General features: G+C 44.2%; 1 protein-coding gene across 2 annotated transcripts in view; it reads left to right on the top strand.

Annotated features, from left to right (window-relative positions):
• Positions 1 to 12262, top strand: part of BBOX1 (gamma-butyrobetaine hydroxylase 1) — an 84947-nt gene extending 72685 nt beyond the window's left edge. For both annotated transcript variants that reach the window (XM_054025919.1, XM_054025918.1), the window contains exons 7-8: positions 1088 to 1254; positions 6186 to 12262. In XM_054025919.1, coding sequence (XP_053881894.1) covers positions 1088 to 1254; positions 6186 to 6346 — 328 coding nt within the window. In that variant the 3' untranslated portion in view covers positions 6347 to 12262. The remainder of the gene's footprint in view (positions 1 to 1087; positions 1255 to 6185) is intronic.
• The last annotated feature ends 297 nt before the right edge of the window (positions 12263 to 12559 follow it).

Below are 12559 nucleotides of genomic sequence, written 5' to 3'. Positions count from 1 at the left end.
AGTCAAGGGTGTGATTATATCTAATAGAATCCCAGTAGTAGCTCATACCATATTGCTGGTTCACCAGGAATTACAGGGTTGCACACAGTGCCTGGGCTTGCCAGGGCTGAGCCCCAGTACCTCTAGGCTTGGCAGTTCATAGCCCTGACACCTCTGGGCTTGCTGCATTAGTTATGAATGTAAAAAAATTGTTTGAACCCCAGCAACTCTTTCATTGCAAATTAAGTACTAGTTGCACAGCAACAATTTGCTTGAATGAAAAAGTTTTATTTGCATCTTTCATTGTTTCTCTTGGAGAAAGATGTTAGAGGGTCTATGCCTGCCACCTTGTGGGAAAACAGTGTTTCAATTTTGTCTTTAATTATTATGTCTTATCAACTGAATTATGTTGTACTATAATGTGTCAGTTATTCTTTATTATTTTTATTATTGAATTTATCATTGTCTCAACTTTCCCTATTCATTCTTTCCACCCTCCAGGAACTCAAAGCAACCATACTAACCTTCTCTTGATATCCTTCAGTTGGTCTTCTATCTAAATTCTATATGAAATGTGTACCAATGCTGGGATGCTGCCATGTTATGAAGCTCCTAGATAGAAAAAACTCTTATGTTACATAGAGGCTGTCTTGCTGTTTTATCCTCTTCTTTTAATCTTGTTACATGACAAGGAGGTCAGGTTAGATGTCATAATGGTCCCTTCTGGCTGTAAAAATCTATTAATCAAAACTCACACATTTTGTGTGTGTGTGTGTGTGTGTGTGTGTGTGTGTGTGTGTGTGTGTGTGTTGATTTTTTATATAGACAGAATAAGGGTGGGATTTTCAAAAATGCCAAAATATTTAGGAGCTCAAGTCCCTTTGATTATTAATCTTCCTAAACCCTGGTCCATTGATAAACTTGAAAGCAGGAGTCTGATATGCAATAATGTACAATACTTTGTCATAGCACGGCACTTCATTGTTGAACTGTGCTGTAACAGCCAGCAACTGAAAGGGGAAAGTGAACCCGTCCTTACCAAAACAAAAATATGCTAAAAGGTTGAGTGACATGATAATACATTTCTCTCTCTCTCTCTTTCTTTCAGTGTAGATTACAGAGGCCAGGTGGTTCGTATCAATTATAATAATGCAACAAGAGACACTGTTTTTGACATACCTGCTGAAAAAGTGCAGCCGTTTTATGCAGCTTTGAAGGAATTTGTTGATCTATTGAACAGCCCGGAACATAAGTTTACCTACAAGATGAAACCAGGTCAGTGAATAAGTTGCTTCTGCTTATAGTAATTGGAAGATTTTTTTTTTTTTTTCATGCTTTTGCCTAAGATCAAAATCCTAAACATTTGAACATGTTAGTACAATTCTGGTACAAAAAGGGAATCTCGGTCCTCTCTGAGTGCCCCACATGAAATACTTGGGGCCAGATTTGGAGAAGTCCAGAGCACTCATGACCGCAACTGAAATCAATTGGAGCTGTGTTTTGAATTTGTAAAGTGCTATAAAATTGCTAAGTTTTCTGGAAAATTAGGTCTGAGGTGTATCAAGTTGGGCATCCAAAATCAGTGGACACTTTAGACAGTTTTACCCTTAATTTCTCTGTGCCTCAGTTCCCCATTTGTAGAATGGGGATAATAGCACTGAACTACCTTACAGGGGTGTTGTGAAGACACATTCACTACTAGCTATGAAGCATTCAGATACTATCGTGAGAGCATCATAGAAACCATAGAAGGAAATTAATGACTCTGTATTTGGAGCCGGGTTTAAATAGTGTGCAGTAAATAATTCATGGGGCCCAGGCTGAATGATGAGGATAACACAAACCATTGAATAGCTGCCCATTAAGTGAGCATGTTCCTTCTGTGCAGTATGAGGAAGGGGTCTTGTGGTAAAAAGTAGTCTGTGATCACTTAGAGGACTGTGGCTGTGTCTACACTTGGAGCTGAGAGTGTGAATCCCAATTTTCATACACTTGCACTAGCTCTCACCAAGCCAGCATACTAAAAATAGTAGTGTAGCTGCGGTAGAATGGGCAGCAGCAAGCAGTGGCACAGACTAGCCACCCTAAGTATGTACCCAGGGGGTTCCAGTCAGGTTTGTACTCAAGGTGACTAATCTGTTCCTGCCGCTTGCTTCAGTCTTTGCTACCATGATTACTCGACTATTTTTAGCACGCTAGTGCAATGAGAGCTAGTATGAGTATGGCTACGTGAGCCGAGAATCACATCCCTAGTTCCAAGTATAGACGTAACCTGTATCGTAATCCATACACACAAGAGGACTGAATTAAGGCTGTAACGGTTAGCTACGTTCTGGCATTTCTTAACTTTTAAACACTTGACTTTGTAACTTTAATGTTCTTTTAATGTAGTTAGGTATATTACACACACAAAATACAAGCTGTTTTGAGCATGTTGGCTGAAAATTACCATGGTGCACAGTGCTGTGCAAAGATGTGCCATGCTAATGTGCTGCAGTAGGTTTGTGCAGCAGGGCTATACATGAAGGCATCTGCTGTCCTATGTGCTGCAGAGGGCAGCGATGTAGATGGACCAGGGGATCCATTATTACGTGTCTCCAGTGGCACTGTTGCCCCACACAAGCAGGGTGGAGGTGCTGGAGCACACACTCTTCCAGCCCATAGGCTGTAGTAATAGCTGCCGGGTGGGGGGGGGGGGGAGGGGCGCGGTGCACCGCAAACCCGCACCTTGCCTCTGGGATGTGGGTGGATTTTACTTGCTAGCCCCCATGCTCATCACCTGCACAGAGCCTCTGGCTTTGTGTATGTGAAGTGAGTTCACCCACTAAAACCAGATCATCATATGTGGACCCATGACTGAGAGGGGAGCCATGAGTGCTCTCTATTTCAGCCACTTTCCCAAGGTAGCTCCCAAGGCTGGAGACAGCCTCAGACACATGGGAAATTTATTATCCCCTCCCCTGTGCTAGATGTAACAGGGAATAAGGCTCTGCCCTAGCCCACTGCACCCGAGGGAATAAAGATTCACACATCTCCTGAGAGGTTGCTGTGGGCGACTCTCATCTGTGCAGCCATCTCTTTCCTCAACCTAGTTGTTCTTTACTCATCACCCATTGTTAAAGGCACCTGCATTTGTTCTCTTACCAACAGTTCTTCATCCTTGGATGGTCCTTCATGCTGCTTCCTCCTCCTGCTTCTCTGAGCAAACCTTTGTGGTCCCTCTTCCTCCAGTGATACCTTGTTGGCCCCTGAGCATCATCCTCATGATCTTTTGTGGTCTTTTCTCTGCACAGTCCCTTGTTGTCCTTCCTCCCCCTCCTCCCCAGCATGGTCCTGTGTGGTCCCTCTTCCTACTCCGCATGATCCACACAGTCCTGGATCTTCCTCCCACTGCATGTGATACCTCGTCGTTCTTCCTCTTTTACCGCAAATCCCTCATGGCCCTTCCACTTCCTCTGCATGATCTCTTGTGGTCCCTCTTTCACATCCTCCATGCAGTCCTTCACAGTTCCTCCTCCTCTGCACAATCTCTCATGCACCCTCCCTCCTCTTGCATCGCTCTGCCTGGTTCCCCAGTGTCTAGGAAACTGGTTGCTGTCTCTTTCACTGCAGACCCAACCTTTCTTCCTCAGTCTGCTCTTTTTAACAGTTTCCTAATCCTTTGTCTAACATTTCCCAACTAGGTCCTTCTCCCCCACCACACCTATGGGATCAGCCAGACTCCTGACTCCACACCAGCGGTGTAAACTTCAAAGGAATTAACTGCTTTATCCATTTGAGAACAGGCAATTTTGTTTCTCTTCCTCCAGTTTCCTGCCTTATTCACTACATACCTTCCACCGTGCGGCAGGAGTCCTAGAGATAACACCCTCCTTCACTATATAAACCTGATTAATTCCCAAAGCACTGAATGAGGCAGGGATCCTTTGGAAAAAAAATAGTCTGTACACTGTATCAAAAGCCATATGCACAAGGGGGCTGGATTAAGGCTCTATGGGCAAACTTAATTCTGACATTCCCTAACTTTTGAGTGCTCAACTTTGCAACCTTAATAATGTTCTTTTAAAGTAGTGGTTTTGGATGTCGTTTCCTCATGTAAAAAAAAAAAAAAAAAAAAAATCTGAGAACACAGAATTTCCTTCATGTAGCATCATACTGACACCCGCCCGGGTCATCAAGCAGGTTTGGAAACTTTAGATCCTCTCAGACCTCTGCCACTTGAGCTGACAGAGTTATTGATAGGAGCAGCAGGCAGAGTACGTGGATTGGGCATAGAGGGAGATAAGACACACTTTGAAAGTAGGTTTCGTACATATTTGCTGACAGCAGAGGAATGTAGAGTCTCAGGACTCCTGGGTTCAGTTCCACATTCTGGAGGGGATTTTGCATGGAAGGTGCTCAGACGTTACAATGGTGGGCAGCAGTGTAAAAACCCGAAGATAGTATGCTCTAAGTGCTTATTGACCCTTTTCCCCTGTCCCGCACCACATCTGTCTCACCTTCTCCAGCCCCTTCCTCCAGCTCCTGCTCCCATTCCCTCTAACCCTATCCAGACCCAGACTCCTACCCCTCTTCCCCCTGAATCACACCTGTATACCACCCAGACACCTCCACCTCTCCTCCCTAACTCCCTCTGCTGCCCCTTCCCCCAGCTCCTGTCGGCTACTGCTTCCCTGTCTGCGTCTCCCCACCCTCTGGCTCTTTCATTCCCCTCTTTTCATGTCCCCCCACACCCAAGCACACGCACACCCCCACCATTGCTCACCTCTGCCTTCTAATCAGGCTGCTTCCTTCCTCCTCACTGTTGGGCCCCATCAGCAAGAGCATTGAGTCTACAGGACAGACAGTCCGTTGCTCTCAGTTCTGGTGCCTGGCACCACAGCAGCCCAGAGCCACAATTGCCGGGAAAGCCCTGCTTACCCCCAGCACCCAGAGATGGAGCATGCTGAGTTGTTTTGTGGGGATAGCACATGTGCACTGCAGTCACTCAAGAGCCTCACAGCTCCATGTGTATGTGTGTTCAGTGCCAGCAGAACCTCTGAAGAATTTATCTCCCAGACTATTAAGAAGCTGCTTCAGAGCATGTGCAAACCAGACATGCCAAACCCATGGAAAAAAACGCAGAAATTGGACTAATTGGTTTGTGAGTTGCTTTTTGGCTTGTAGCTTGTTGCTTGTTTGGCTTGTAGCTTGTTGCAGCTTGTTGCTTCTTTTTTTTTTGATCGGTTCCTGGCAAGCAGGGGCCAGAGGTGGAGAGAGTCAGGGGTGCACAGCGGGCCCACCGCTGTCCCTGACTGCATGTCGGGGGGATCTAGTCACATACAGTATTGGGGGTTTTAGGGATTAGGTTGTTTTGGCCTTGTTTTGATATGGGATTAGCTTGATTTTTGTCTTATTGTGAAAGTTGGGGTGCTTATTTACCACGTGAAAGTTGGTATCTGAGGTGCAAACTGCAGTTTTTCAAAGGCTGAGAACTTGGCCAAATGTGAGTGGTCCCTGACTGAGGAGTGAGAGCCTCCTAGCTCCATTCTGTGCTGTGGTTATCCCCTACAATGATGAATTGGATACCCTGTACATTCCTCCCCTCCCCTCCCCATTCAGGCAGCAGAGAGGAGTAGGGTGGGGGAGTAGAGGCTGTGCTGCATTGCCACCATTGGTGAGGTCATTTTATTTCATATCAGACCCCTTTCTCTGTGCTGGTTGGATCCATGCAAAGTGGTTATTCCAGCCATAGAGTTGTGGTACTCCTGCAGCCTCTATAACCCCAGTGATGTGGGAGGGCGTTGCAGTTTGCAGGAGATACAGTGGCTAGGGCTCCAGCCTGAGACTTGAGATACCTGAATTCAATTCCCAGCCATAGACTTCCTGGGTGACTGTGGGCAAGTCACTTAGTCCCTCTCTGTCTCAGTTCCCATCCGTAACATGGTGATAATAGCACTGCTCAATGCCACTGGGATGTTGTGAGCATCAGTATATTAATGATTATGAGGTGCTCAGTTACCCCAGGCACAGACAGATGTAAGTGATGGAATGTTGTGCTTTCTAGGAATGTTTACATTTCTCAGTTGTGGGGAACAAGTGTTTTGGGGCTGTGGGTTTTAAGAGACACTCAGACAAATGCATTTAAAGAACTTCAATGTGTTATATATTTGAAATGATGGAAAACATGACAAAGTTGTGAAGTACGTTGTTTAATCTCTTCGTAGGAGACATAGTAACATTTGACAACTGGCGTTTACTGCATGGTCGCCGGAGCTACCAATCAGGAACAGAAATATCCCGTCACCTCGAAGGTGCTTATGCAGACTGGGATGTGGTAATGTCAAGACTCCGACTCCTGAGGAAGATCGTCCAGAATGGCAATTAAGCTTTCTTCTGGTTTAATAATTAGCAATGCCTTGGATGGTTCATCTTTGTTTTAAAAAATACAAATATAGTTGATTTCCACATTTTAAACCTTCGCTAATATAACCTTTGAAAGACTGAATATATTTTTCAAAGGTATGCTTTGTTGAAAACAATATATCTCGCAGTATATCTTTATTCTGCTGTCATTGTAAGTGGTATTACACCCTGCTGTACTAGTCTGAAACTGGTTAGATACCAATACACCACAAATAGGCCTTCCCTTCTCAGAAATCAGTCTCTCCAGGTGAGGCATCAAGAAAAGCCTTTCACATATCACCCATTAAGGGTTTGTAATGGACAGCAGCTTTTTGAGAATTTTATATCTATTTTCAGAGATATAAAACTCGTTTTCTTTATGCCACCCAAAAAAACAACAACAACAACAAAAGCTTTAGAATCTGCAGTGATGTTAACAAGCAATTCTACTCTGGAAAGTGACTATTCAAAAATAGCATCTTCTTACTCAATAGATCTGCTCTTTGTGTATGTTCAGAGCCACTCCTGCTTAATTTCACACCCACGAGTAAGTTTTTGTAGTACTTTTTATTCCAGTTATGTCTAAAGAGTCCATACAGCTATAGGAGAAGAGATGGACTCATACCCTTCCTTATCAGCAGTAGTATTACAGTACTACCTAACGTCCAGAGATCAGACCCCTGTTGCAGAGGGTGCTTTGCACATACGTAGTAGAAGACTCTCCCTGTGCTGAAGAGCTTACAGTCTGTACAGCCAAAGGAAGTGTTTTTGGCCCCATTTTACAACTAGGAACTGAGGCACTGAGAGATTCAGTATGAGAGTCACATGGGGGACTAGGCTCAGCATTGCAAAGCCTAACTTTAAGGCACTTCGCCACCAAGTGGAATTCACAGCCCTGAGTTAGGCACCTGGGCTCCCTATACAACAAGGGGAGAATTAGTTGCCTAAAGATAGGATTCACAAAAGGCAGCAGATTGAGCTGGGAGCTGCCCAAGATAGCCAGTATGAAATGCCAAGGAGAGGGGTGTGTCCTAAACCCTGCTCTTCAGTAGATGGTAGGTGCCTAACTCCAGGCCTAATGGAGGCATCTCTCTCCACTTGGGATTCACAGCCATGAAGCCTTTCCTGGAATTCATTGCCTAAGCCAGGTCATCCCTTTCTCAAGAAAAACAGAGGAGAAGCCCCCTCCCACCAACACCAACATCAACCCAGAACATGGGAGACTCTGGTTCAGTTCTGCCTTCTGTCTCAGATATCCATACTGACCAACATTTCCAAAATAATTTCAGGGAGATTTGTGGTGGTATTTAATTTGCTAATAAAGCCTATCTGAATAGACACACTATAGAAGTTCCTTTATATTATTACTTTGCTAAATAATACTATAGATACATGTATTTACTTTATTAATTATCTTGTTGAAGTACTGTGAACATATCACTCTTGCTTTCTTCAGCCTCTCCTTGCTCGGATAGAGCTGGTAACAGTACTGTTTGCAAAACAAATTCATTTTGGTGGTAAGTACACCCCTTAGTGTCCTAGTTTTGATTTCATTTCTCTGATGGGTGCAAATTTTTGCACATATGCTGAAAATCCTTTCACATCCAGCATTGCTATGAGACAAAACTCAGATAGCTTTGGAAAGCAGTGGAAACTGTGGTGTCCCTGACACTGGACTTTTTAGTTCACTCATCTTGTTGCAAAAAAACGTCACTCGCATTGATTCTGTTTCAAATTAAAACTTCTTTGTTAACTGGGAGGTAACAAATTCATTGTTGAGGCTGTCCATTTCTTCTGTGGGAATTACTGGAAAGGTTGTCAGTGTCTTCACTAGAATAGAAAATTCATGTCTGCTTCTCTTCCTGAAATCTAACACAAAGACTATAAAATGTCATCCTTCTCTGAAGTTTTTCCAGAAGAGCTTCCATAGCTTCGCATTCATTCACTTCACATCAGAGTAAAAACTTTTACTGATAGTATCACAATGAGCACTGCATTAAATTTCTTCAGACTTCAGGAATGGTGAGGCACAAAATCCAACAAACAATTTGTTCTCCTCCACTTGGTTTTCTGGATTTAAGAAATCTACCTTTGACAATTCTTTTGTTTCTTTGAGACATGATGGCTTTATGTATCTTCCAAAGATCTTTTGGAACAGGTGCATAATAGTGTCATGCAAGCAGTGGGCGAGAGGGGCTTCACTTTGCAGCATCTCATACAAACTATCAAACACAGGCAAAACATTATGCAAAAACAGGTAATACAGTTCAATTTGTAGATTTTCAAAGATTAGTTTGAGATTTTACACCAGGATATGCCTTCAAAGCTAGATATTGCTGAAGTAGTCTGGTTAAACAATGCTGCAAACTTAGCCCTCGACTTAGCACATGGTCCAAAAAAATTCTGCTTTCTACACTGCAAAAATCATCAAATTCTTTCAGTATTTCTTTTCTTTTAGAGCTTCTTGAGAAGTGACCATATACTCTAGTTACTGTATTGTCAACATCTACTGCTAACATCTTTGTAGCTTTGTTAGCCACAATGTGAATCAGATGGTATGGACACCCAACATTATAAACCTTGGTTTGCTTTCCTTTTAGTTCTGTAAGAACAGAGTGATTAACTCCCTTCTTTATAGAGGCATTATCACTGGAGAATTCTATTAGATTCTCCCATGGAATGAAATGTTCTCGAAAGCATTCATTTATCTTCTCAAATATGGATACATTGATACCTATATTACATTTATTTAAATCTAGAAATCTCTCCACTACCATTCCTTCCTCTCCATTAAATACCATACTAGTAACACTAATTCTTTGCAAGCTTCATCATGGATTGCATCGATACATACCACGAAAGGCTTGGAACAGATTGCATCGCCAGATCCCTTTAAAGCATTCTCAGCAAAGGCTTGATCAATACTGTGTATTTGTCTTCGAGTGCTGATCCCTGTGTGTATTCCACTGTGGGTACATGTGTTCCAAGCACCTGGAGCAGAAGAATTTTGAAAGCAGAATTCGGCATACCTCTGACCAAGGTGGGCTGACTACGGCTTTCTCTTCCTCAAAAGATTCTGAACTACGCGATGAACCATTAATTCCTCCTCCAAAACATGCCTTCCCAGACAGGAGGCCTGAACCAGCTTAGAATCAACCTCCATCTCATCATCTGCCTCACAGCTGTTAGTACCCCATGCCATGAGGACCTCTGCCACCTTCATCTAATTCATTTTATTGGCCTTATTCAGAGCCATGTGACCCTTACCATCCCTCCATGCAGGGTCGGCTCCAGGCATCAGCTTGGCAAGCAGGTGCTTGGGGCGGCCACTCCAGAGAGGGGCGGCAGGTCCAGCTATTCGGCAGCAATTCGGCGGACGGACCCTCACTCCCGTCCTTGGAGCAAAGGACCTTCTGCCGAATTGCTGCCGCAGATCACGATCACGATCGCGGCTTTTTTTTTTTTTTTTGGCTGCTTGGGGCGGCCAAAACCCTGGAGCCGCCCCGCCTCCATGTCGGTCCATGTACTAGGGAGCCATCTCATCCACCTGTCTGAGAGGGCAACCAGAGCTGCCTCCTAATCCAGTTGAGGAGGAGGAAGAGGAACACATGCCGGACCCAGCTGTTCCATTGGAACCAACAAGATTGTCATCTTCATCCCCAGATGAGGTGGTGGCTCCGATGTCTCCATCCTTCTGATCGCTATAAGCAGTTCCAAGAACTTCTTTGTAGAATTGCAGAGGAGTTTCAGATTCCTCTTAAGGAAGTTCAGGATCCTCAGCATAAGTTCCAGGACATCCTGCTATTCTCTGGTTCCAGTCAAATAGCGCTCCCTGTTAATAAAGCCATACTGGAGTCAGCTAGAGTGGTCTGGCATTCCCCAGTTACTTGTGCCCCTACTCCTAAGAGGGCAGAGAAACATTACCATGTCCCAGCAAAGGGCTGGAATGTCTGTTCTCTCATGCTGCCGCAAACCCTTTAGTGGTCCATGGAGAAATCTAGGCAGCAACACTCATGATCTACTCTGACTGATAAGGAAGGCAAACATCTTGACTTATTGCAAAGGAAGGTCTTTTCTTTTTCTAGCCTTCAGTTCAGGACAGCCAACTACCAAGCACTGATGGCTAAGTACGATTTCCTGAACTATTCAGAATCTGTGGACTTTGCTGAGAAGTTGCCGCAGCAGGACAGAGCTCGTTTTCAGGCTTTTATAGAAGAAGGCAAGATTGTTGCCGGGACCAGTCTTCCATCAGTGGTAGATGCATCTGAGACATCTTCAGGGGTGATGGCTACAGCCATTGCAATGTGCAGGGAATCATGGGTTCATGCTTCAGGGTTTCCCAGGGAGGTTCAGAAACAGTGGAGGATCTGTCCTTCGATGACACTTCTATTTAATCATTAGACAGGTGAGTCTTTGCATATCCTGAAGGACTCCAGTGCCACCCTCCACTCCCTGGGTGTATATACTCCTGCCCCCAAAAGAAATTTCATAGACAGTCAGACAAGCCTGATGGCTCAACCGTTTTACCACCAGATGTGCCTAAATGTTGGACTAAATAAGGAGCCTTCCACCTCAGTGACTTGCCCAGCATCACACAGAAAGTCTGTGGCAGAGCTGGGAACTGAACCCAGATCTCCTGGAACCCAGCCCACAAGAAGATCTTTCCTCTCATGCACCCTTAAGAGACGGGGCTGATGGACATCCTTCTTGCATGATAAAATACCCTCCCCATTTGTATTGCAGACTCGCTGTAGAGTCCAGAAAAATATGGGACACACAATGGTATATATAACAGCAAAGTACTGTCAGGTTGCTTGGGTACTATCCTTCACAGAAATGAATTTCCTTTGTTCAGGTTTCAGTTTGGAAAAGGGAGGTTTAAAAAATATATTCTGCTAACCAGCAACATATTTTGTCTGTTAGTTTCCTCTCCTCCTCCCCCCACCCCTCAACAACTCAGGATTACAGAAACAGGTTATTTTCACACTCCTGATGTCAGAATGTGAGAAACTGAGCGAGTTGTTTAGAATTTGTACTGCAAATGCACCTCTGCCTCTTTCAAACATAGCAGAGTGATTATGGAATTAAATATCAGTGAATAGCATCTGTTCAATCTACCAATACTTAGCAGGGGCCTAAAGCAATACTCCAGGGCCCAAACACCCCAAGCTTCAGATCACATCCAGACTTCACAGCTGTCCCATCTCAGTGTTAGGTCAAACCAAAGCCCTGTCCCTGAAAGCGCAATAAGGAGTTGGATTTGGATGCAGAGACTGTGGCTCAGATCCATCTCAAACAAACACTAAAGAGTGAATTTTGACTTCTCAGAGTTTGGGCATCATATTATAGTCTGAAGTGACAGCAGAAGCTTGTGATATGTCACAAAACCTAGCTTTTAGTAGCTATCTGATTCCTCAATGTTTCCTTCATTTTCCTTCAAAAAATGTGCAGGCAGTCTGTTTGTACATCTCTATTAAAACTGAAACTGTGAAGCCTGTGAAGCCGGTAGCGCTCGGACAGCCCTTTCCCTGTGGCTGGGAGTGGGAGTGGGAGGGAGGAGGGGGCGGAGTTTGGGCAGGGAAGCGGCGGAGTTGGGGCGGGACTGGGGGTTGGGAAATGGGTGGGGCCAGGGCCCGTGGAGGGTCCTCTTTTTTTATTTGTTAGATATGGTAACCCTAGTGTGTGGCCTTTAGCATGTAAGACTGCTACCATAAAATCTGAGCTAGTGTCCAGAGAGGTAAATGACAAAACTCCCAGTGGTGCAGGATCAAGAGTACAGAAAGCATGAATTCAGCCCTTTTGCAGTTGTAAGCTGTGGATTTGGTTGTGTACATGTTTCGCATACATCTGTGACACCAAGTGGAAAGTAAATAAAAACAAACTACCTCTCTGGTTCTTATGTCCCTGCTTTGTGTACATTTCTATTCGTGTAATATTCATGTTACCCCAAAACATTAAATGTTGATTTTTAAAAATGAAAGCTGTGCTGCTTAGTTGGCACATTCCATTGATGAAAGGCGTGTCCTGTGTCCTAGAATGACTAGTTTTATATTCAGAGTCATCAAATGTGCTATACACGTGAAGCCTTTGAATGTCAGGTTCTTGATTTCCATGGTAAGAAAAGCTGATTTTACTGTTTTAACTCCCTGACCTTTTCTGCCTATTCCAAGGACACTTTTCACTGATGATGTGTGTG

Source organism: Malaclemys terrapin, chromosome 4 (genome assembly GCF_027887155.1).
Source record: "Malaclemys terrapin pileata isolate rMalTer1 chromosome 4, rMalTer1.hap1, whole genome shotgun sequence".
Lineage (NCBI taxonomy): Eukaryota > Metazoa > Chordata > Testudines > Emydidae > Malaclemys > Malaclemys terrapin.
Note: the sequence above shows the minus strand (reverse complement) of the source record. Positions and strands in the feature narration are given on the sequence as shown.